General features: G+C 45.2%; 1 protein-coding gene across 6 annotated transcripts in view; it reads left to right on the top strand.

Annotated features, from left to right (window-relative positions):
- Positions 1-26,858, top strand: part of LOC122565068 (microtubule-associated serine/threonine-protein kinase 3-like) — a 334,201-nt gene that overhangs the window by 233,197 nt on the left and 74,146 nt on the right. For 4 of the 6 annotated variants that reach the window (XM_087975852.1, XM_087975853.1, XM_087975851.1 and 1 more), the window contains 6 exons: positions 6,671-6,952; positions 13,059-13,191; positions 13,605-13,770; positions 18,399-18,500; positions 19,318-19,440; positions 20,480-20,592. In XM_087975852.1, coding sequence (XP_087831978.1) covers positions 6,671-6,952; positions 13,059-13,191; positions 13,605-13,770; positions 18,399-18,500; positions 19,318-19,440; positions 20,480-20,592 — 919 coding nt within the window. The remainder of the gene's footprint in view (positions 1-6,670; positions 6,953-13,058; positions 13,192-13,604; positions 13,771-18,398; positions 18,501-19,317; positions 19,441-20,479; positions 20,593-26,858) is intronic. The other 2 variants (XM_087975855.1, XM_087975854.1) reach the window with 2 other exon arrangements.

Raw genomic sequence — 26,858 nt, 5'->3', positions numbered from 1 at the left:
TAGTAACTAAAGCCTGTAGGGAAATAGATAATGAAGTCAGCCTGACTAAGGGGAAAAGTTGGGAGGGAGCAGATGATGAATGCAAAGGGACTGGTGGTCTGAAGTGCATATGTTTTAATGCAAGAAGTGCATTTTTTGCTAATCAGTGCATCACAGCTACAGAGACAAAGGTAATTGAGGAAGGACTGTCTACTGAGTCAGTACGGGTGGGAGTTAGGAACAGCAAGGGGACAGCTTCCACATTGGGGGTTTTCTACAGACCCCCTAAAAGCAGTACGGAGATTGAAGAATGCATAGGTGGGAAGATTCTGGAAAAATGCAGAAGTAGCAGGGTTGTTGTTATGGGTGATTACTAGATTACTTACAGTGTGGAAACAGGCCCTTCGGCCCAACAAGTCCACACCAACCCGCCGAAGCGTAACCCACCCAGACTCATACTTCTACATTTACCCCTTCACCTAACACTACAGGCAATTTAGCGTGGCCAATTCACCTAACCTTTCCCAATATCGACTGAGTGCAGATGCTTTGGATGGAGCCATTTTTGTCAGGTGTGTTCAGTAGGGTTTCCTTACTCAGTATGTAGACAGACCGACGAGGGGAGAGGCCATTTTGGATTTGGTGCTCGGCAACGAGCCAGGACAGGTGTCAGATCCTGCGGTGGGAGAACGCTTTGGTGACAGTGATCACAACTGCCTCACATTTACCATAGCCTTGGAGAGGGAAAGGAGCAGTCACCAAGGGAAGATATTTAATTGGGGAAAAGAAAACTATGACACTATCAGACAGGAGTTGGGAAGTACAGACTGGGAGCAATTGTTCCACAGAAAGGGCACAGCAGATGTGTGGAGACTGTTTAAGGAGCAGTTGTTGCGAGTGACGCACAAATTTGTTCCTCTGAGACAGGTGAGAAGGGGTAAGATTAAAGAACCTTGGATGATGAGAACAGAGGAACTTCTTGTCAAAAGAAAGAAGGCATCTTACGTAAGATGGAGGAAGCAAGGATCTAGCACAGCTTTAGAGGATTACAGGCTTGCTAGAAAGGAGCTCAGAAATGGACTGAGGAGAGTCAGGAGGGGGTACGAAAAAGGTTTGGCAAGAAGGATTAGGGAGAACCCAAAGCTATTTTACTCATATGTGAGGAATAAGAGAATAATCAGGGAGAAGGTAGGGCCGATCAGGGATAGTATATGGAACTTGTTTGTGGAGTCTGAGCAGATAGGGGAACCCTAAATGAATTTTTTTGCTTCGGTTTTCACCAAGGAAAGGGACCTTGTTGTGAATGAGAACTTTGAGGAGCTGGGAAACAGGGTTGACCAGATCAAGATTGATGAAGTTGATGTGCTGGAAATTTTAGCAAACATTAAGATTGATAAGTCCCCAGGGCCAGATCAGATTTATCCCAGGCTGCTCCAGGAAGTGAGAAAGGAGGTTGCTAAGTCGCTGGCGAGGATCTTTGCTTCCTCACTCTCCACAAAGGAAGAACAAACTCAAATTCTGAATATATGATTAAAGACAGGATTCTTGGCAGTGTGGAGGAACAGAGGGATCTGGGTGTGCAAGTGCATAGACCCCTCAAAGTTGCCACCCAAGTAGATAGGGTTGTTAAGAAAACATATGGTGTTTTGGCTTTCATTAACAGGGGGGTCGGGTTTAAGAGCCGCGAGGTTTTGTTGCAGCTCTACAAGACTCTGGTGAGACCACACTTGGAATATTGTGTTCAGTTCTGATTGCCCTACTATAGGAAAGATAAGGAGGCTTTGGAGAGGGTGCAAAGAAGGTTTACCAGGATGCTGCCTGGACTGGAGGGCTTGCCTTATGAAGAAAGGTTGACTAAGCCTGGACTTTTCTCTCTGGAGAGAAGAAGGAAGAGAGGAGACCTGATCGAGGTATACAAGATAATGAGTGGAATAGATAGTGTCAATAGCCAGAGACTTCTCCCCAGGGCAGGATTGACTGGTACGAGGAGTCATAGCTTGAAAATATTAGGAGAAAGGTATAAAGGAGAAGTCAGAGGTAGGTTCTTTACGCAGAGAGTTGTGAATGCATGGAATGTGTTGCCAGCGGTGGTGGTGGAAGCAGAGGCATTGGGGACATTTAAGCGACTGCTGGACATACACATGGAGAGCAGTGAGTTGAGGGGTGCGTAGGTTAATTTATTATATTTTACATTAGAATTAAACCTCGGCACAACATCGTGGGCCAAAGGGCCTGTTCTGTGCTGACTTTTCTAAGTGTAATAGGTAAGGCATATGAACTTAGGGCTTGGATTAGTACCTGGGAGTATGATGTTATTGCTATTACTGAGTCTTGGTTAATGGAAAGGCAAGATTGGCAACTAAATATACAGATGCTTCAGGCAGGATAGAGAGGAAGGTAAAAGAGGGGGAGAGAGGATATCACAGCTGTGCTGAAGGAGGACACTATGGAGGCAATATGGGCAGAGCTCAGAAATAGGAAGGGTGCGGTAACAATGTTCGAACTGTATTACAGGCCTCCCAACAGCGAGCGTGAAATAAAAGTACAAACATATAAACAATTATCGAAAGATGTACGAGCAACAGTATGGTGGTCATGGGACATTTTAATTTTCCCAACATTGACTGGGATTCACTTAATGTTAAAGGTTTAGATGGAGCAGAATTTATAAGGAGCATCCAGGAGGGTTTTATAGAGCAGTATGTAAATAGTCCAACTCGGGAAGGGGCCTTACTGGATCTTGTGTTGGGGAATGAGCCCGGGCAGGTAGTTGAAGTTTCAGTAGGGGGATTACTTTGGGTAATAGTGATCACAATTCCATAAGTTTTAGAATAAACATTGACAAAGGCAAGAGTAGTCCTAAAGGAAGAGCGTTAAACTGGGGGAAGACCAACTATACCAACATTCGGAAGGAGCTGGGGAATGTGGATTGGGAGCAGCTGTTTGAAGTAAATCCACATTTACCTTCAACACCTCGGAGGTATTTAAATAGAGGTTGATTAGATTGCAGGACAGACATGTCCCTGTGAAAATGAGGGATAGAAATGACAAGATTAGGGAACCATGGATGACAGGTGAAATTGTAAGATTAGCTAAAAGGAAAAAAGAAGCATACATAAGGTCTAGGTGACTAAAAACAGACAAAGCTTTGGAAGAATATCAGGAAAGCAGGACCAATCTGAAAAGAGGAATTAAGAGGGCTAAAAGGGTTCATGAAATATCTTTAGCAAATAGGGTTAAGGACAATCCCAAAGTCTTTTATTCATATACAAGGAGCAAAAGGGTAACTACAGAAAGGGTTGGCCAACTCAAGGACAAAGGAGGAAAGTTACACGTTGAGTCAGAGAAAATGGGCGAGATTCTTAATGAATACTTTGCGTTGGTATTCAGTGAGGAGAGGGACATGACAAATGTTGAGGTTAGGGATAGATATTTGATTACTCTGGGTCAAATCAACATAAGGAGGGAGGAAGTGTTGGGTACTCTAAAAGGCAAAAAGATGGATAAGTCCCCAGGTCCCAATGGGAATCTATCCCAGGTTACTGAGGGGAGCGAGAGTGGAAACAGCTGGGGCCCTAACAGATATCTTTGTAGCATCCTTGAACACAGCTGAGGTCTTGGAGGACTGGAGAATTGCTAATGTTGTCCCCTTGTTTAAGAAGGGTAGCAGGGATAATCTGGGTAATTATAGACTAGTGAGCCTGACATCAGTGGTAGGGAAACTGGTGAAGAAGATACTGAGGTATAAGATCTATAGAAGAAAATGGGCTTCTCAATGATAGGCAGCATGGTTTTGTGCATGTCTTACCAACTTAGTAGAATTCTTTGAGGAAGTGACAAAGTTGATTGATAAGGAAAGGGCTGTAGATGTCATATACATGGACTTGAATAAGGCATTGATAAGGCTGCTCATGGTAGGCTGATGGAGAAAGTGAAGTTGCATGGGGTCGAGAATGTACTAGCTAGATGGATAGAGAACTGGCTAGGTAGCAGGAGACAGAGAGTAGCTTCTCAAAAGGGAGTTTCTCCAAATGGAGAACTGTAACCAGTGGTGTTCCACAAGGATCTGTGTTGAGACCACTGTGGTTTGTGATAAATGAGGAAGATATAGGTGGTCTGATTAGCAAGTTTGTAGATGACACTATGATTAGTGGAGTAACAGATAATGAAAGGGATTGTCAGAGAATTAAGCAGAATATAGATAGATTGGAGAGTTGGGTGGAGAAATGACAGATGGAGTTCAATCTGGGCAAATGTGAGGTGATGCATTTTGGAAGATCCAATTCAACAGCGAACCATACGATAAATGGAAAAGCCGTGGGGAAAATTGATGTACAGAGAGATCTGAGTGTTCAGGTCCATTGTACCCTGAAGGTGCCAATGCAGGTCAATAGAGTGGTCAAGAAGGTATATAGCATGCTTTCCTTCAGGGGACGGGATATTGAGTACAAGAGTTGGCAGGTCCTGTTACAGTTGTATAGGACTTTAGTTCAGCCACATTTGGAATACTGTGTGCAGTTGCCACATTACCAAAAGGATGTGGATGCTTTGGAGACGGTGCAGAGGAGGTTCACTAGAATGTTGCCTGGTATGGAGGGTGCTAGCTATGAAGAGAGGTTGAGTACATTAGCATTATTTTCATTAGAAAGATGGAGGTTGAGAGGGGACCTGATAGAGGTCTACAAAATCATGAGAGGTATAGACAGGGTGGATAGCAAGAAGCTTTTTCCTAGAGTGGAGGATTCAATTACTAGGGGTCACGAGTTCAAGGTGAGAGGGGATAAGTTTTCGGGAGATATGTGTGGAAAGTTCTTCACACAGAGGGTGATGGGTGCCTGGAATGCATTGCCCCTGGAGGTGGTAGAGGGGGCATGATAGCGTCATTTAAGATATATCTCGACAGAGACATGAATGGGCAGGGAGCAGAGGGAATCAGATCCTGAGAAAATAAGTGACAGGTTTGGATAGAGGATTTGGATCCACGCAGGCTTGGAGGGCTGAAGGGCCTGTTCCTGCGCTGTAATTTTCTTTGTTCGTTGTTAGGTAGAGTTGTTAGGACCACTCCTACGTCTTATGGTCTTATGGAAAGTTGTTGAGTCCGTGATTAAGAAAGCAAATGCAATATTGTCATTTATCTCTAGAGGATTGGAAACAAAAGCAGTGACATGCTTCTGAGACTTTATAAAGCTCTAGTCAGGCCCCATTTAGAATACTGTGCACATCTCAGGAAGGACATACTGGCACTGGAGCGTGTCCAGCGGAGATTCACACCCATGATCCCTGGAATGGGTAGGCGTAACATACGATCATTGGCTGAGCATCCTGGGATTGTATCATTAGAGTTTAAAAGGCTGAGGGGAGATCTAATAGAAACTTACAAGATAATGCATGGCTTAGAAATGGTGGACGCTGGGAAGTTGTTTCCGTTAGGCAGGGATACTAGGACCCGTGGACACAGCCCTAGAATTAGAGGGGGTCAATTTTGAACAGAAATGAGGAGACATTTCTTCAGCCAGAGGGTGGTGGGCCTGTGGAATTCATTGCCGTGGAGGCCAGGCATTAAATGTCTTCAAGGCAGAGATTGATAGATTCTTGATCTTGCAAGGCATTAAGGGCTAGGGGGAGAGTGCGGGTAAATGGAATTGAAATGCCCATCGGCCATGATTAAATGGCGGAGTGGACTCGATGGGCTAAATGGCCTTGCTTCCACTCCTATGTCATATGGTCTTATGGAAAAGTTGTTTCTGCTCATGGGAGAATCAAGGACCTGAGGGCATTATCTCAGATAAGACAATGATAAGGATTTCTTTTCCTCAGAGTGTAGTGAACCTTGTAAATATTTACAGCAGAGGACTATTGAGACTGGGTTGTTAAGTGTATTCAAGACTAATAGAGAGACAGATTTTTAATCAGTAAGAGAATCGAGGTTTAGGGGGAAGAGGCAGGAACGTGAAGTTGACAATTATCAGATCAGCCATGAATTCAGTGAATGGGGAGAGATTGTGGAGAAAATGGCTTGTGGTCCTATTAGACTGTTGTATTGCCTTGATTTGGAAATGCCGGTGTTGGACTGGGGTGTACAAAGTTAAGAATCACACATCACCAAGTTATAGTCCTACAGGTTTAATTGGAAGCACTAGCTTTCGGAGCGCCGCTCCTTCATCAGGTGGTTGTGGAGGACACAATTGTAAGACACAGAATTTATAGCAAAAGTTTACAGTCTGATGTAACTGACATTATACATTGAAAAATACCTTGATTGTTTGTTAAGTCTCTCATCTGTTAGAATGACCATGTTGGTTTCACAGCTTTCATATGTAAATCACAAACTTTTAAAAAAAGTTATTCTCAGGTTAACTTTAACAATTGGTGTCAGCCCAGTTAAAGTGTTGAAGGTGTTCACCCCCTGTGTGCTGTTGTCTGTGCCATAATGTTGAGACTAATTCTAATCTAAAAAATGAGCTAACAGAGTCTTACATGGATCCATGCAGTTTTTGAGTAAAGTGCAATGTAACTCTGCAAGTACAAATTCACCCCACAAACGTATATATATGTGTGCATGTGGGTTTGTGTGTGTGTGTGTGTGTGTAAAGGGGTCTAAGTCTGTGGAACTTAGACGCCGTTACATCCCACCATGTACATGGCAGGTACTCATGAAATTCTCCAACGTAGTCTATCTCACACACTGCAGGCAAGGATACCCTGAGGCATGGTACATTGGGGAAACCGAGCAGAGGCTACGACAACGGATGAATGGGCACCGCACAACAATCAACAGACAGGAGGGTTCCCTCCCAGTTGGGGAACACTTCGGCGGTCTAGGACATTCGACCTCGGACTTTCGGATGACCATCCTCCAAGGCGGACTTCGGGACAGGCAGCAGCGAAAAGTGGCCGAACAGAGGCTGATAGTGAAGTTCAGTACCCATAGGGAGGGCCTCAACTGGGACCTTGGGTTCATGTCACATTACAGGTGACTACCATTGCACTACATACACATGCACGCGCACACACACACGCGCACACACACACCCTCTCACAGGCATAGACCCCTTTACACTTATACACATATACACTCTCTCTCACAGACACTCACAACCCCACCCCCACCCCACACACACAAACCCACATGCACACATATACATATACGTTTGTGGGGTGAATTTGTACTTGCAGAGTTACATTGTACTTTGCTCAAAAACTGCATGGATTCATATAAGACTCTTAGCTCATTTTTTAGATTAGAATCAGTCCAAACATTATGGCACAGACAACAGCACACAGGGGGCTAACACCTTCAACACATTATCTGGGCTGACACCAATTGTTACCTGAGTATAACTTTTAAAAAAAGTTTTGTGATTTACATATGAAAGCTGTGAAACCAACATGGTCATTCTAACAGATGAGAGACTTAACAAACAATCAAGGTATTTTTCAATGTATAATTTCAGTTACATCAGACTGTAAACTTTTGCTATAAATTCTGTGTCTTACAATTGTGTCCTCCACAACCACCTGATGAGGGAGCGGCGCTCCGAAAGCTAGTGCTTCCAATTAAACCTGTTGGACTATAACCTGGTGTTGTGTGATTTTTAACTTTGTATTGCCATGTTATCTACCGCTGACATAAAGCCAGGCAATTTGACCTGGTTGTCAGCCGTGACCAGGAAAGAGGGTATACATGTTACTGTAAGCACTGTGATATGTCAATCTCATGCTTGCTCCATGTGAGAGCAGCTTTTGTGCAGACATATTGCATGTTCCTCAAACAAACAGCCACATCTTTAGATTTTCGCAAGGTTTGTGAAGGTTTGTAGCTCAGGTTGAGGTTTAGGGTGTAGGTTTGCTCGCTGAGCTGTAGGTTTGATATCCAGACGTTTCATTACCTGGCTAGGTAACATCATCAGTGGCGACCTCCAAGTGAAGCGAAGCTGTTGTCTCCTGCTTTCGATTTATATCTTTCTCCTGGATGGGGTTCCTGGGGTTTGTGGTGATGTCATTTCCAGTTCATTTTCTGAGGGATTGATAGATGGCATCTAAATCTATGTGTTTGTTTATGGCGTTGTGGTTGGAGTGCCAGGCCTCTAGGAATTCTCTGGCATGTCTTTGCTTCGCCTGTCCCAGAATAGATGTGTTGTCCCAGTCGAAATGGTGGTTTTTTTTCATCTGTGTGTAGGGCTATGAGGGAGAGAGGGTCGTGTTTTTTTTGCGGCTAGCTGGTGTTCGTGTATCCTGGTGGCTAACTTTCTTCCTGTTTGTCCTACGTAGTGTTTGTGGCAGTCCTTGCATGGAATTTTATAGATGACGTTGGTTTTGTCCATGGGTTGAAATGAGTTTTTTAAGTTTGTTAGTTTTTGTTTGAGAGTGTTGGTGGGTTTGTGTGCTACTAGCAATGATCTCATTCGACGTAACAGCACTGTTCACCTCAATCAACATCGACCTAGCAAAGGAAACACTTTTAGAAGAGACCATCACACACACACCAGCCACCATCAATCACATTACCAACGAAAACATCGTGAAGCTAGCGGACCTGCGCCTCACCACCCACTTCACTTTCAACAACATAATCTACAAACAAACCAACGGCACACTCATGGGATCTCCGCTATCAGGATTCATAGCAGAAGCAGTAATGCAAACAAACAGCCCTACCAACCATCAAACCAAAAATCTGGGTTCGCTACGTAGATGACACCTTTGTCATCACAAAACGAAACAAGATAGAAGAGACATTTAACATCATCAACAATACCCTCACAGGCATAAAGTTCACCAAGGAGGAAGAAACCGACAACAAACTCTCATTCCTGGACGTCACAGTCGAAAGAACAGACAATGGAGAACTACAAACCTGCGTATACAGAAAACTGACAAACACTGACCAAATACTTAACTACACCAGCAACCATCCCAACACACACAAACAAAGTTGTATCAGAACACTATTCCAACGAGCCACCTCACACTGCAGCACAGACGAACTTTGGAAAACAGAGGAGAACCACGTATACAACGAATTCAAGAAGAACGGATACTCAAAAAATACAGTGCGCAGATTCCTCAAGAACAAACCACGACAAGCAGACCAAACACAGCCAGAAACCCTAACCACCTTACCATACATCAAAGAAGTTTCAGAAATGACAGTCAGACTACTAAGACCCCTCGGAATCCTAGTAGCATACAAACCCACCAACACTCTCAAACAAAAACTAACAAACTTAAAAGACCCAGGACAACCCATGGACAAAACCAACGTCATCTACAAAATTCCATGCAAGGACTGCCACAAATACTACGTAGGACAAACAGGAAGAAAGTTAGCCACCAGGAAACACGAACACCAGCTAGCCACAAAAAGACACGACCCCCTCTCCCTCATAGCCCTACACACGGATGAAAAAAACCCACCATTTCGACTGGGACAACACATCTATCCTGGGACAGGCTAAGCAAAGACGTGCCAGAAAATTCCTAGAGGCCTGGCACTCCAACCACAACGCCATAAACAAGCACATAAATCTAGATGCCATCTATCAACCCCTCAGAAAATGAACAGGAAATGACATCACCACAAACCCCAGGAACCCCATCCAGGAGAAAGATATAAATAGAAAGCAGGAGACAACAGCTTTGCTTCACTTGGAGGCCGCCACTGATGATGTTACCTAGCCAGGTAATGAAATGTCTGGATATCAAACCTACAGCTCAGCGAGCAAACCTGCACCCTAAACATCTTTAGATCCTATGGGGGTCATCCTCTCAGGATTCCATGAAAGCCCCAGTCAGCCAGAGGTCAGGGATTTTGGCACGGTAAGGCATCCAGTTGGACAGTTACTGCCCTGAGGTAAAAACAATGACTGCAGATGCTGGAAACCAGATTCTAGATCAGTGGTGCTGGAAGAGCACAGCAATTCAGGCAGCATCCGAGGACAGGCAAAATCGACGTTTCGGGCAAAAGCCCTTCATCAGGAATAAAGGCAGAGAGCCTGAAGCGTGGAGAGATAAGCTAGAGGAGGGTGGGGGTGGGGAGAGAGTAGCATAGAGTACAATGGGTGAGTGGGGAAGGAGATGAAGGTGATAGGTCAAGGAGGAGAAGGTGGAGTGGATAGGTGGAAAAGGAGCTGGGCAGGTCGGACAAGTCCGGACAAGTCAGGGGATCGAGTTGCTGGAGATTAGAAACTAGGATGAGGTGGGGGAAGGGGAAATGAGGAAACTGTTGAAATCCACATTGATGCCCTGGGGTTGAAGTGTTCCGAGGCGGAAGATGAGGCGTTCTTCCTCCAAGCGTCTGGTGGTGAGGGAGCGGCGGTGGAGGAGGCCCAGCACCTCCATATCCTCGGCAGAGTGGGAGGGGGAGTTGAAATGTTGAGCCACGGGGCGATTTGGTTGATTGGTGCGGGTGTCTCGGAGATGTTCCCTAAAGCGCTCTGCTAGGAGGCGCCCAGTCTCCCCAATGTAGAGGAGACCGCATCGGGAGCAATGGATACAATAGATGATATTAGTGGATGTGCAGGTAAAACTTTGATGGATGTGGAAGGCTCCTTTAGGGCCTTGGATGGAGGTGAGGGAGGAGGTGTGGGCACAGGTTTTACAGTTCCTGCAGTGGCAGGGGAAAGTGCCAGGATGGGAGGGTGGGTCGTAGGGGGGCGTGGACCTGACCAGGTAGTCACGGAGGGAACGGTCTTTGCGGAAGGCGGAGAGGGGTGGGGAGGGAAATATATCCCTGGTGGTGGGGTCTGTTTGGAGGTGGCGGAAATGTCGGCGGATGATTTGGTTTATGCGAAGGTTGGTAGGGTGGAAGGTGAGCACCAGGGGCGTTCTGTCGTTGTTGCGGTTGGAGGGGTTGGGTCTGAGGGCGGAGGTGCGGGATGTGGATGAGATGCGTTGGAGGGCATCTTTAACAACGTGGGAAGGGAAATTGCGGTCTCTAAAGAAGGATGCCATCTGGTGTGTTCTATGGTGGAAAAGCTCCTCCTGGGACCAGATACGGCGGAGGCGGAGGAATTGGGAATACGGGATGGCATTTTTGCAAGAGGTAGGGTGGGAAGAGGTGTAATCCAGGTAGCTGTGGGAGTCAGTGGGTTTGTAGAAAATGTCAGTGTCAAGTCGGTCGTCACTGATGGAGATGGAGAGGTCCAGGAAGGGGAGGGAGGTGTCAGAGATGGTCCAGGTAAATTTAAGGTCAGGGTGGAATGTGTTGGTGAAGTTGATGAATTGCTCAACCTCCTCGCGGGAGCACGAGGTGGCGCCAATGCAGTCATCAATGTTGCGGAGGAAGAGGTGGGGAGTGGTCATCAATGTAGCGGAGGAGAGCAGTTGATCTTCCGTAGTTACACCGGCACCACTCCCCACCTCTTCCTCCGCTACATTGATGACTGCATTGGCGCCACCTCGTGCTCCCGCGAGGAGGTTGAGCAATTCATCAACTTCACCAACACATTCCACCCTGACCTTAAATTTACCTGGACCATCTCTGATACCTCCCTCCCCTTCCTGGACCTCTCCATCTCCATCAGTGACGACCGACTTGACACTGACATTTTCTACAAACCCACCGACTCCCACAGCTACCTGGATTACACCTCTTCCCACCCTACCTCTTGCAAAAATGCCATCCCGTATTCCCAATTCCTCCGCCTCCGCCGTATCTGGTCCCAGGAGGAGCTTTTCCACCATAGAACACACCAGATGGCATCCTTCTTTAGAGACCGCAATTTCCCTTCCCACGTTGTTAAAGATGTCCTCCAACGCATCTCATCCACATCCCGCACCTCCGCCCTCAGACCCAACCCCTCCAACCGCAACAAGGACAGAACGCCCCTGGTGCTCACCTTCCACCCTACCAACCTTCGCATAAACCAAATCATCCGCCGACATTTCCGCCACCTCCAAACAGACCCCACCACCAGGGATATATTTCCCTCCCCACCCCTCTTCGCCTTCCGCAAAGACCGTTCCCTCCGTGACTACCTGGTCAGGTCCACGCCCCCCCTACGACCCACCCACCCATCCTGGCACTTTCCCCTGCCATCGCAGGAACTGTAAAACCTGTACCCACACCTCCTCCCTCACCTCCATCCAAGGCCCTAAAGGAGCCTTCCACATCCATCAAAGTTTTACCTGCACATCCACTAATATCATCTATTGTATCCGTTGCTCCCGATGCGTTCTCCTCTACATTGGGGAGACCTGGCGCCTCCTAGCAGAGCGCTTTAGGGAACATCTCCGAGACACCCGCACCAATCAACCAAATCGCCCCGTGGCTCAACATTTCAACTCCCCCTCCCACTCTGCCGAGGATATGGAGGTGCTGGGCCTCCTCCACCACCGCTCCCTCACCACCAGACGCCTGGAGGAAGAATGCCTCATCTTCTGCCTCGGAACACTTCAACCCCAGGGCATCAATGTGGATTTCAACAGTTTCCTCATTTCCCCTTCCCCCACCTCATCCTAGTTTCTAATCTCCAGTAACTCGATCCCCTGACTTGTCCGGACTTGTCCGACCTGCCCAGCTCCTTTTCCACCTATCCACTCCACCCTCTCCTCCCTGACCTATCACCTTCATCTCCTTCCCCACTCACCTATTGTACTCTATGCTAATCTCTCCCCACCCCCACCCTCCTCTAGCTTATCTCTCCACGCTTCAGGCTCTCTGCCTTTATTCCTGACGAAGGGCTTTTGCCCGAAACGTCGATTTTGCCTGTCCTCGGATGCTGCCTGAATTGCTGTGCTCTTCCAGCACCACTGATCTAGTTACTGCCATGATCCATATCTTTACAGTTCAGTGAGTGGGTTACAGTTGAGTGTGAGGATCACATACTGGTCTCCTTGTTTCATTGTTACTCTCTCCCTCACTCAACTCCCCTCCCCCACTCTGATCTAGTTGTACAAACATCTCTCACTGAATTTCTCAAAGTGAGGTAGTCCCATTTTTTCCTGAAAATCCCATTTCAACCCTGGTCACCAAACGCAGTCCAGCCCCAACACCGGGTGAGAGTTAAATATCCTGAGGCTGTGTGCGTCCTGGGGCAAGGTGATCAGCCAGTGATGACTATTTGCTTTGCTTGCAGCCTGCTAATCACCGCATTGGGCCACATCAAGCTGACTGACTTTGGTCTGTCAAGGATTGGACTCATGAACATGACGACCAACCTGTATGAGGACCACGTTGAGAAGGACACCAGGGAATTCATTGATAAACAGGTAGACGGTGGGTGCCTGGGGTAGGAGGAGAGGGGGCCTGAGGGACCTTTTGACTCCTGTGTCATCAGAGGGCAAGCTGAGGTCAGACAACTCAGAGTTAGGGGGGTTGGGTTAGATTTGTGTGTGTTTGTAGGGGTTGGGTTGTGTGAGAATTGAAATGTTGGGGAGAATTTGGAAGTGAAGAACAGTAGGCACAGATAATTGGAATGAGGGAATTTCAGATGACAGTGGGTTGGTGAGAGGTGACATTTGGAGGACAGGAGGTGAGTAGGATTGGACCAAAGGGCAGTGTGTTTGAATGGCATGGTGTCAGCATGTGATGGGGTCAAAGGGCAGGATGTTTGGTCCACTCAGTATTTTGTGATGGAATTATTGTGAGTCAGTTTGTTGCTGAGTGTCTCTGTTTTTGGCAGGTTTGTGGAACACCTGAATACATTGCTCCAGAGGTGATCCTCAGACAGGGATATGGCAAACCTGTGGACTGGTGGGCCATGGGAGTCATTCTGTTTGAATTCCTTGTTGGTTGTGCTCCGTTCTTTGGAGAGACTCCAGAAGAGCTTTTTGGACAAGTAGTTAATGGTAAGTTCTTTCTGAGAATAAGTTGGAAATTCCAGAGTATGATGGACACCAGGATTTCATTCCTCGGAAAAGGCTACGCCCAGACTTAAGTTAGAGTGAAAGCTTGTAACTGTCTCCTGATAAAGAATAAATGCCCTGGACACTGAGGATGTGCTATTGGACAGAGGTGGATGGGAACTGACATGAGGGTCTCAAAGCAGCAGGTGCCAGGTTCCTACCACTCACTGTGTAAACTCATCCTCTCTGTATTGTTATGAAGGTGTATATTATACCTTTAAAAGAGTTGAAAAGCTAACAAGGACTGAATGAAAGCACAGAGTCCTGAACAAAGTAAAAATGTAACACTTGATTGAAACAGATAGCTGGAGTTGTGTTGCTATGGAACAAAGTCAAATTCAAATTTGGCCAATCAGTTTAAATTATGCTCCAAAATCTAATCAAATTTGAAATATAATGTTTTTGATGACACCAAGACCAATGAAATGATATGATGTTTTGGAGTATAAAACCAGACATTTTGAACAGGGGTTAGAGGGAGAACTGCCAAGGACACCAACAAAATATATACAGCTAGCTGAAGAGCTCTCTGACAAGTATCTGCCTTTAAGAAGTTTTTGCAGCAGAACAATAAAGCTGACCTTTAGAAAAATCTTCAGAGAAAAAGCTGCAAAGGAGAATCAGCAAAGCTGACTGGTTTTGAAATGTGATTTTTATTTGTAAATCTTAATCAGGGATTTTTTTAATTGGACCAGTATTGTAGAGTGGGAGGTAAAAGATAAGTTTAAGAGAAAGGAATTGTAAATAGTTGTTGGTTTTAATATTCTCTGTTGGACTTAAAGAATAAAATTGTTAATTTTTACTTTAAGTAATGAAATCTGGGATAGCTCATTGCCTCTTGAAATTTAACAGATTACGGCGTGAGGTGAGCATTTCTGTGATGGGTTTAATTTCGCAGAGAGGTTTACACCATGTCGTAACTGTATCTCCTGGTCAGAAACCTTAAAACCATGTCACCCAACACTGTGTCCACCCAACACTGTGTCCACCCAACACTGTGTCCACCCAACACTGTGTCCACCCAACACCATGTCCACCCAACACTGTGTCCACCCAACACCATGTCCACCCAACACCATGTCCACCCAACACCATGTCCACCCAACACTGTGTCCACCCAACACTGTGTCCACCCAACACCGTGTCCACCCAACACCATGTCCACCCAACACCATGTCCACCCAACACCATGTCCACCCAAAACCATGTCCACCCAAAACTATGTCCACCCAACACCATGTCCACCCAACACCATGTCCACCCAAAACCATGTCCACCCAAAACTATGTCCACCCAACACCATGTCCACCCAACACCATGTCCACCCAACACTGTGTCCACCCAACACTGTGTCCACCCAACACCGTGTCCACCCAACACCATGTCCACCCAACACCATGTCCACCCAACACCATGTCCACCCAAAACCATGTCCACCCAAAACTATGTCCACCCAACACCATGTCCACCCAAAACCATGTCCACCCAACACCATGTCCACCCAAAACTATGTCCACCCAAAACTATGTCCACCCAACACCATGTCCACCCAAAACCATGTCCACCCAAAACTATGTCCACCCAACACCATGTCCACCCAAAACCATGTCCACCCAACACCATGTCCACCCAAAACCATGTCCACCCAACACCATGTCCACCCAACACCATGTCACCCAACATCATGTCCACCCAACACCATGTCCACCCAAAACCATGTCCACTCAACACCATGTCCCCCCAACACCATGTCCCCCCAACACCATGTCCCCCCAACACCATGTCCACCCAACACCATGTCCACCCAAAACCCTTGCACCATTTACTAATAAAAATGCATTTTCTTTGTCACTTTTTAATGAGATCTTTTCTAATCTTGTACACATCTAACAAATCTCCCATATGTCTGCTTTGCCCTAAGAAGTTTAAATGAAGGTCCTTCAATCTAACTTTGTATATAAAAACCTTCATATCTTGAAACTTTCTGAAAATCCACTTTGCACACTTAATAGGTTAAATGGCCTCTTTCTGCACCGTATCAATCCTGTGATTCTGTAATTAACTATTTGCTCTCTTGTTAACTTCAAAGATCTATGCATGTGATCACCCAGGCCTATCTGTTCCTGCACATTATTTACATCTGTGTAATCTCTCCCTCGCTCTTCTGTCAAAGGGCTTCACCTCACTCTTCTCTGCATTAAATTCCACCAGCCATTTGTCTGCCTATCCTGCTAAACCTTTTATGTCCTGTACCCTGCTGATTGAGATTTTCTCTACCAAGTGGAAATCTGATTTGCCCCGAACCACATGGGAAACAGGTCTGCCTGTAGCTTAGCAGGCCATCCCTGAGGGGCTGCAATCAACAGAAGTGATTTTCAAATACACTTAACTTGAATGTTATCCAGGACATGTCGGACAGCTTCATCCTGATCCTGCCCAAAGGTTATTGTTGGAGTCACCAGACTCAAAATATTGACTCTGTTTTATTTCTACAGATGCCTCCAGACTTGCTGACTTTCTCCAGCAATATCCATTTTTGTTTCTTATACATTTTCCCCACATTGCACTGCATCAATAAGTATTTGTTCCACAGGGGTCAGTGTTGGGGCCACTGTTGTTTGTAATATACATAAATGATCTGGAAGAGGGCACTGTTGGTATGATCAGCAAGTTTGCAGATGACACAAAGATTGGTGGAGTAGCAGAAAGCATAAGGGACTGTCAAAGAATATATGAGAATATAGATAGACTGGAGAGTTGGACGGAAAAGTGGCAGATGGAGTTCAATCCAGACAAATGTGAGGTGATGCATTTAGGCAAGTCTAATTCTAGAGCGAATTACTCAATTAACTGAAAAGCCTTGGGAAAAGTTGATGGACAGAGAGATCTGGGAGTTCAAGTCCATTGTACCCTGAAGATTGCTGCACAGGTGGATAGAGTGGTCAAGAAGGCATATAGTATGCTTGCCTTCATTGGACGGGGTATCGAGTATAAGAGCTGGCAGGTCATGTTAAAATTGTACAAGACATTGGTTCGGCTGCATTTAGAATACTGTGTACAGTTCTGGTCGCCACATTACCAAAAGGATGTGGACGCTTTGGAGAGGGTACAGAGAAGATTTACGAGGATGTTGCCTGATATGGAAGGTGCTAGATATGAAGAGAGATTGAGTAGGTTAGGATTGTTTTCAATAGAAAAAAGGAGATTGAGGGGAGACCTGATTGAGGTTGACAAAATCATGAAGGTTATAGGCAGAGTCGATAGAGATAAGGTTTTTCCCAGGGTGAAGGATTCAATGACGAGAGGTCACACTTTCAAGGTGAGAGGTGAAACATTTAAGGGGGATACACATGACAAGTACTTCACACAGAGAGTGGTGGGTCTCTGGAACGCGATGCAAGCAGAGGTGATAGAGGCAGGCACAGTAGATTCATTTAAGATGCATCTGGACAGATACATGAGTATTGGGGAGCAGATGCTTAGGAATTGGATGACCGGTTTAGACAGTATGTTTGGATCGGCTCAGGCTTGGAGGGCCGAAGGGCCTGTTCTTGGGCTGTAAATTTTCTTTGTTCTTTGTTTATTCACTAACCTGTCCATATGTCTTTGACTCTGTATTTTCCTCACAACTTATTTTCCTATCAGTCTTCACGTTGTCAGTAAATGTGGTTACAAGACAGTCATCCTTATCATTAATATAGATGGGCGGCACGGTGGCACAGTGGTTAGCACTGTTGCCTCACAGCGCCAGAGACCCGGGTTCAATTCCCGACTCAGGCGACTGACTGTGTGGAGTTTGCACGTTCTCCCCGTGTCTGCGTGGGTTTCCTCCGGGTGCTCCGGTTTCCTCCCACAGTCCAAAGATGTGCAGGGTCAGGTGAATTGGCCATGCTAAATTGCCCGTAGTGTTAGGTAAGGGGTAAATGTAGGGGTATGGGTGGGTTGCGCTTCGGCGGGTCGGTGTGGACTTGTTGGGCCGAAGGGCCTGTTTCCACATTGTAATGTAATCTAATCTAATCTAATCTAATCTAAATGTAATCTAATCTAATGATCTACCTGCTCAGCTCATTGTCCAGCAACCAGATCTAGCAATATCTCTGTCGCATTTGGATTGGAAAACATATTGGTTTACAAGTTTCTCTTGAATTGATTTCAGAAATTGTCCTCCTTATATGTCATTATTTTGATGCATCTGTCCTACAATCATTCGCTGTTTTATTAAAGTTGCTTACCCTTCTATGTGAGTTATCTGTCGTTTTTACAGTTTCTGATATTATGGATGATGTTTCAGGAAGTCTGATTAGAGGATTCCTCTGATATCTTATTTTGTTGAGTTTAGAAGCAGTGTTTTATTATTTCAACAAATCTTGCAAAAGACAACTTAACATAATTTAAAAGAAAGTTGTCTTTTAAAATTTGAGCACTGTAATCAAGTAATCTTTGAGACAGGAACACTGCATAGTGGGTTAGGACACTTTGCTCTGAACATGGGGAGCATGTGTGTGAGCGACTCTGGGGACCAGGCCCTTCTGGGACAAAATAAATTAAATCCAATTGGTGATATTTTGCAGATGAAATAATATGGCCAGACGGAGAAGAAATTCTCCCTGCAGAAGCCCAGGATCTCATCAGCAGGCTGCTGAGGCAGAATCCTCGAGATCGCCTGGGGACTGGTAAATGTATCCATAATTCTGTCTGTACAGCAGCTCAAATAGCTTGTCAAATTCTAAAAGCTTCAAGTGATTTTAATGAGAAAATCAGATTCTTAACTGTCCCTTGACCCCACTCTGTGATCCTTGAGTGACCTTTTCCTGCTCTTTATCCATTATGTAAGTGTTGATTTGCCCAAATGTGAATTTCACTTTGGAGGTTGGGTGTGATGGAGCTACCTCCAGCTCCATCTGAATACCCCATGATATGTATTTGTAGAGTATGCAGAAATTGTAACTCCACTCCCTGCTCCTCACATGACCACAAGGAGCTTGGAGGCAGAAACACTTCCACAGTGGCTGGCATTCACTGGACTCTCCAAGACCAAAAAACCTCTCCTGAGGGTGGGGTGTCTGGACCTGTACTGAGTTCCACCAGGTGAGATGTGAGAAAAACTCTACATATAACCTCTATCCTTTCTATATTGTTCCTTGTGAATTAAAGGTCACTATTTTATGATTATTTTTCATCAGGTCCATTAGCTTTTCATGAGTTTTATAATTGGGGATTGGAATTGAGGGAGGGAGAATAGGATCAATGTAGGGGATGGAATGGGGGGATGGTTTGAGAAGGGAGATAGCATTGAATGGAGGATAGAATTTAAGGGGTGATGTGGTTGAAGGGGGGATGGGATGGGATGGGGATGGGATTGACAGTGACAAAACTAAGGGGCTTGGGTAAAAGGGGAAGGAATGGGATTGATGGGGAATGAGAGGATGGGATGAGAAGTGGGATTTACATTTAATGATTAAATGATTTCTGACTGTTGTGCATTAACAGGAGGGGCCCAAGAGGTGAAACAGCACAATTTCTTCACTAACCTGGACTGGAGTGGATTACTGCGTCAGAAAGCAGAGTTCATTCCTCAACTGGAGTCTGAAGATGACACCAGCTACTTCGACAGTGAGTTCAAATTGAGAAGCTTAACATCCTCGGATATATAGTCCAAAAGAACAGTTCATATCTGTGGGTGGCGTGTCACTATTGTGCTGGTCTGCCAGTCATTCCCAGAATCAAGTAATGATCATCAATGATCTAATGTCCAGCTTTGTGGGCGGCACGGTGGCACAGTGGTTAGCACTGCTGCCTCACAGCGCCAGAGACCCGGGTTCAATTCCCGCCTCAGGCGACTGACTGTGTGGAGTTTGCACGTTCTCCCCGTGTCTGCGTGGGTTTCCTCCAGGTGCTCCGGTTTCCTCCCACAGTCCAAAGATGTGCAGGGTCAGGTGAATTGGCCATGCTAAATTGCCCGTAGTGTTAGGTAAGGGGTAAATGTAGGGGAATGGGGTGTGTTTCGCTTCGGCGGGTCGGTGTGGACTTGTTGGGCCGAAGGGCCTGTTTCCACACTGTAATCTAATCTAATCTAATCTAATCTCACTCCCATTGGCACTGGATCCACTGGTGATTTTCAGTGGCCATTTGTCTAGTGATTACCCTCAATTTAGAGAAGGCAGTGGCCTAGTGGTATTCTTGCTGGACTGTTAATCCAGAGGCCCTGATAATGTTCAAATCCTGTCTTGGCAGATGGTCGAATTTGAAATCAATAACTATCTAGAATTAAGAATCTAACGATGACCATGAATCCATTGTTGATTAGTAAGAAAAACCTACCTGGTTCGCTAATGTTATTTAGGGAGGGAAGCTGCTGTCCTTACCTGGTCTGGCCTACATGGGACTGCAGACTCACAGCAATGTGGTTGACTCTTCACTGCCCTTGGGCAATTAGAGATGGGCAATAAATGCTGCCCTATCAGTGGCGCCCTCAACATGAGAATAAATAAAGAGAAAAAAAAGTTCTCGAATATCTCAGTGGCTGGTGATTCTTTCCAATGTCACTATGTTCATTGATGTATTCAATGTTCCAAAATCTGGTGATTATCTCTATATGGGTCCTATGCTGAGTGGGGAATGCGTGTTGTACTTATTGTGTGTGTCCATGCAGCACGCTCGGAGAAATATCAACATTTGGCATCAGAAGAGGATGAAGACTCTAATGATGAAGAGTCATCTCTGGAGATCAGACAATTTTCATCCTGTTCACACCGATTCAGTAAGGTAGGACAAATTCAAAACAGGGCAGATTTTGGAGAGTCAGGAGGTCAATACTGAGAGGGAAGATAATAGCCTAGTGGTATTGTAGTGTAATTTGAACTCAGTAAAATCTGGAATTCAGTGTCTAATGATGACCAGGAATCCATTGTCAATTGTTGGAAAAACCCATCTGGTTCATTAATGTCCTTCAGGGAAGGAAACTGCTGTCCTTCCCTGGTCTGGCCTACATGTGACTCCAGACTACAGCAATGTGGTTGACTCGTAACTACCCTCTGGGCAATTAAGGATGGTATAAAAATGCTGGCCTCGCCAGTGATGTCCTCATCCCATGAATAAATTAAAAAAAATTCACCATGAAACTCCTACCTTGACTTGACTTTCCAAAGTGCAAGACCTCATACTTATCTATATTTAACTCTATTTGCCATTCCTCAGCCCACTTCTCTAGCTGATTAAGGTCCTGTTGCAATTTCTGATAACCTTCCTGACTGTCAATGATTCTGCCTCGTTTAGTGTCATCTGCAAATTTAGTAGTCATGAGGTGTACGTTCTCATCCAAATCATTGACCCCTGAGGCACTCCACTAGTCACAGGCCCCCAGTCTGACAAGCATCATTCCACTATTACCCTCTGCTTCCTACCAGCAATCCAATTGTATATCCAATTTACCAGCTGTCCCTGGATTCCATGTGGAACCTTATCAAAGGCATAGAACAGAGAACAGTACAGCACAGTACAGATCCTTTGGCCCTCAATGTTGCACCGACCTGTGAAAGCTGCAACATGACCTCATGGCTCTGAAACTCATTCCCTCTACCAATAAAAGCTAACACACTGTATGCCTTCTTAACAACCCTATCAACCTGGATGGTAACTTTCAGGAATCTATGTGCATAGACACCGAGATCTCTCTGCTCATCTACACTACCAATAATCTTATCATTAGCCCAGAACTCTTTATTCCTGTTGCTCCTTCCAAAGTGAATCACCTCACACTTTTCTGCATTAAACTCCATTTGCCACCTCTCAGCACAGCTCTGCAACTTATCTATGTCTCTCTGTAACTTGTAACATCCTTCAGCACTACCCAAAACTCCACCAACCTTAGTGTCATTCGCAAACTTACTCACCCGTCTGTCTATGCCCTCATCTAGGTCATTTATAAAAATGACAAACAGCAGTGGTCTCAAAACAGATGCTTCCGATACACCACTAGTAACTGAACACCAGGATGAACATTTCCCATCAACCACCACCCTCTGGGCCTTACTGAAATCCATGTACAGAGGAACCTTGATTATCCAAATATCAATTATCCGAATATTGGATTATCCGAAGAGGATCTCAAGGTCCCGATAGAAATATTACGTCAAAGTGCTGTTTCAACCCTGATCGCGTCTTGTGTTTACAGGTACAATGATTAAAAACAAACTCGGCTCACTGCTGCCGAGAACGGTCCTGGACAGTCCAGGCACTGTCTCCAAATTACTGACCTCCCGCCCCCTCTCTCTCCCCCCACATTTTCCCTGGAGTTCTAGACAGGGGTGTACCCTAAACCCCCCTTCCCCAGATAATCTCTCCAACATTGCCCTGTTCAGGGCAAAGGTGAAACCTGTCAAAATGTTGCAGTAAAAAGTCGTGCATGAGGCTGCATGCGTGTGTGTATGTGCGTTATTTGGAGACCCATCTCCCAAAGGCAGCACCAGTCTTATTGTTGGTGTCCAGTCCAGCTGCTCCGGAAGAGGCGGCGGGGGTCAGACGGTGGGTATGGGGTTGGGAGCAGATGGGGTTGGGGCGGGCGGGGGGGGGGGGGGGGGGGAAACGGGGTTGGAAGCGGATGGTGGGCGGGGTCTAGCATGCAGTGTGCTGCTGCCTAGTCTCCTGAATGGGGAGCAGACATCACAGAGAACTCTGAGCCCCAGAGAAAATCAATTAACCAAATAATTAGTTACTCAAACGAAATAGTGCCTGCCCATCTCGTTCGGATAATCGAGGATCCTCTGCAGATTACATCTACTGTCCTGGTCACTTCGTCAAACATTATCAAATTTGTGAGTCATGATCTCCCACGCACAAAGCCATGTTAACTACTCCTAATCAAACCCTGTATTTCCAAATGTATGTTTACCTTATCTCTCAGAATTATTTCAAGTAATCTACCTACCATTGATGTTAGGGTTACTGGTCCAAAGTTCTCAGGTTTTTCTTTTCATCCCTTCTTGAATAAGGACACAACATTTGCTACCCTCCAGTGATCCAGGTTCTCACCTGTGGCTAACGATGATGCAAGCATATCAGCCAGGCCCCCCCGCAATATTTTCTGTAGCCTCTTACAGGGCTCTTGGATATATTCTGGTCAGGACATGAAGATTTATCCACCTTCATATATTCTAATACATCCAATACCACCTCGACTATGATATGGACTGTCCTCAAGACATCACCACTAACGTCCCCATGTTCTCAAGTTTTCATGTCTTTCTCCACGATAAACACAGAGGAGAAATATTCATTGTGGACCTTGCTCACCTCCTACGGTTCAACACATTCATGTACACTTTGCTCCTTGAAGCGTCCGATTCTCTCTGAGGGCATGTCACAATTTTTATGTGTCATCTTACTCTTCTTTACAGTTGAACAAATTAAATTCACAATAGCTGTCTCCAGTTTGAATCTGTATAGTGGACTTAGTCAGATTCTTTAAACAGTATATTCTTGAATCAAATTATGACTTACTCAGAGGGTTAGATAGGGTGGACAGTGAGACCCTTTTTCCTTGGATGGTGATGGCTTGCACAGGAGGGCATAACTTAAAATTGAGGGCTGATAGATATAGGACAGATGTCAGAGGTAGTACAGAGAGTAGTAAGGGTGTGGAATGGTCTGCCTGCAACAGTAGTAGACTCACCAACTTTAAGGGCATTTAAATAGTCATTGGATAAACATATGGATGAAAATGGAATAGTGTAGGATAGATGGGCATCAGATTGGTTTCACAGGTCGGTGCAAAATGGAGGGCTGAAGGGCCTGTACTGCGCTGTAATGTTATACGTTCTGTGTTCTAAATTGGATCCAGGTGTAGTCAGACATGATTAATTCAGGACCTAATTGTAAGGGATTCTCTAGGCAAGAGTGACCAAAACATAATGGAATTTTGCATTCAGTTTGAGCCTAAAAACGTGGATTTTTAAAGGCTTTAAAACTTAAGTAAAGTAAATTACCAGAGGTATGAAGACTGAGTTGGCTGAGGGAGTTGGAAAGGGAGCATTAGATTATGAGATAAAATGGTAGAACAACAGTAACAGCCATTTATGGACGTAATTTCTAAAGATCAATGAAGATAATCTTCCATTGAGGATGACAGACTTTGCCAGACAGATGAGCTGACTTTGACGAAAGGAAGTTAACTGTGGTATCAAATTGAAAGGAAAGACTCTTGATGTTGGAAAAATTAGTGGTTGTTAGGAGGTTGGGAAAGACCTTCAAACCAGCAAAGATAAATGGGGACAAAAGGGTAAAATTGGAGCATGAGAGAAAAATAAAGAGGTATAAAATAAGAGCTTCTATGAGTGCAAAAAAAAGAAAAAAAGAGTAGCTAAAATGAGCATTGGTTCCTGAGCAGGTGCCCGTGGTTTTAATAACGGGAAATGAGGAGACAGCAAAGGATTTAAATATATATTTTGTATCCACCTTCACAATAGAAGACATAACCAACCTCAAGAATTTTTAAAAATTCAAGAGCTAAAGCAGGGGTAAGAATTTAGAATGATCACCGCCTTGACAGAAAATGAAATGGGAAAATAAAATGACAAGTTTCAAGATGCATGCCAGAAATGTGCTAAAGACCTGACACAGTCCCTTCCAAACCCACAATCACTTTTATACAGAAGGACAAGGGCAGCTGATACAGGGGAACACCACCCACTGCATGTTCCATTCTGAGCCACTCACCATATATATGGAACTATATTCCTGTTCCTTCAGTGTTGCTGGGTCAAAATCCTGGAAGTCCCTCCCTAATAGCATTGAGGGTCTACCTCTGACACACGGACTGCAGCAAAAGGCAGTTCACCATCATTTTGTCAAGGGAAACTAGGGATGGGCATTAAATGGTGGTCCAGTCAGTGAGGCCAAGTTCCACAAATGAATAAGAAAAGGTTCCTTGAGCAAGATGGCCTGAATCCAGGGTCTTAAAGGAAGCAGCTGCAGATGGAGTGAATGGATTGGTTATAATTTTTCAAAGATCCCACAAGACCGTTCAAGACAAAGAGACAGTAACCAATAAATTATCTACTAGATAGCCTAACATCTTTCATAGAACATAGAACATAGAACATAGAACAGTACAGCACAGAACAGGCCCTTCAGCCCACGATGTTGTGCCGACCACTGATCCTCATGTATGCACCCTCAAATTTCTGTGACCATATGTACGTCGAGGAGTCTCTTAAATGTCCCCAATGACCTTGCTTCCACAACTGCTGCTGGCAACGCATTCCATGCTCTCACAACTCTCTGTGTAAAGAACCCGCCTCTGACATCCCCTCTAAACTTTTCTCCAACCAGCTTAAAACTATGACCCCTCGTGTTAGTCATTTCTGCCCTGGGAAATAGTCTCTGGCTATCGACTCTATCTATGTCTCTCATTATCTTGTATACCTCAATTAGGTCCCCTCTTCTCCTCCTTCTCTCCAATGAGAAACGTCCGAGCTCAGTCAACCTCTCCTCATAAGATAAGCCCTCCAGTCCAGACAGCATCCTGGTAAACCTCCTCTGAACCCGCTCCAAAGTATCCACATCTTTCTTATAATAGGGCGACCAGAACTGGACGCAGTATTCCAAGTGCGGTCTAACCAAAGTTTTATAGAGCTGCAACAAGATCTCATGACTCTTAAACTCAATACCCCTGTTAATGAAAGCCAAAACACCATATGCTTTCTTAACAACCCTGTCCACTTGAGTGGCCATTTTAAGGGATCTATGTACCTGCACCCCAAGATCCCTCTGTTCCTCCACACTACCAAGAATCCTATCCTTAATCCTGTACTCAGCTTTCAAATTCGACCTTCCAAAATGCATCACCTCGCATTTATCCAGGTTGAATTCCATTTGCCACCTCTCAGCCCATCTCTGCATCCTGTCAATGTCCCGCTGCAGCCTACAACAGCCCTCTATACTGTCAATGACACCTCCAACCTTTGTGTCATCTACAAATTTGCTGACCTATCCTTCAATCCCCTCATCCAAGTCATTAATAAAAATTACAAACAATAGAGGCCCAAGGACAGAGCCCTGTGGAACACCACTCACCACAGACTTCCAGGCAGAATATTTTCCTTCTACTACCACTCGCTGTCTTCTGTTGGCCAGCCAATTCTGTATCCAGACAGCTATGTTCCCATGAATCCCATTTCTCCTGACCTTCTGAATGAGCCTACCATGGGGAACCTTATCAAATGCCTTGCTAAAGTCCATATACACCACATCCACAGCTCAACCCTCATCAACTTTTCTAGTCACATCCTCAAAGAACTCAATAAGGTTTGTGAGGCATGACCTGCCCCTCACAAAGCCGTGTTGACTGCATTTAATCAAGCCATGCTCTTCCAGATGGTCATAAATCCTATCCCTCAGAATCCTTTCTCACACCTTGCAGACAACAGACGTGAGACTTACTGGTCTGTAATTGCCAGGGATTTCCCTATTTCATTTCTTGAAGAGAGGAATTACATTTGCCTCTCTCCAGTCCTCAGGTACGACTCCAGTGGAGAGCGAGGATGAAAAGATCTTCGCAAGTGGCGAAGCAATTGCATTTCTCATTTCCCAAAGCAGCCGAGGACAAATCTGGTCTGGGCCTGGCGACTTGTCAATCTTAATGTTTGACAAAATTTTCAGCACATCAGCTTCCTCTATCTCTATCCATTTCAGCATGCACACCTGCTCTTCAAAGGTTTCATTCACTACAAAGTTTGTTTCTTTCGTAAAGACAGAAGCAAAAAACTCATTTAGGGCTTCCCCTATCTCCTCAGACTCCACACACAAATTCCCTATGCTATCCCTGATCGGGCCTACTTTTTCTTTGACCATTCTCTTATTCCTCACATAAGTGTAAAATGCCTTTGTGTTCTCCCTAATCCGTTCTGCCAAGCCTTTCTCGTGCCCCCTCCTGGCTCTCCTCAGATCATTTTTGAGCTCCTTCCTCGCCTGCCTGTAATCCTGTAGAGCTGACCTTGACCCTAGCTTCCTCCACCTTATGTAAGCTACCTTCT

This window comes from Chiloscyllium plagiosum, unplaced genomic scaffold, assembly GCF_037043375.1.
Source record: "Chiloscyllium plagiosum isolate Xiang-an unplaced genomic scaffold, Cpla_swu_hap1 HiC_scaffold_28, whole genome shotgun sequence".
Taxonomy (NCBI): domain Eukaryota; kingdom Metazoa; phylum Chordata; class Chondrichthyes; order Orectolobiformes; family Hemiscylliidae; genus Chiloscyllium; species Chiloscyllium plagiosum.
This window is presented reverse-complemented; position numbering and strand designations above follow the sequence as displayed.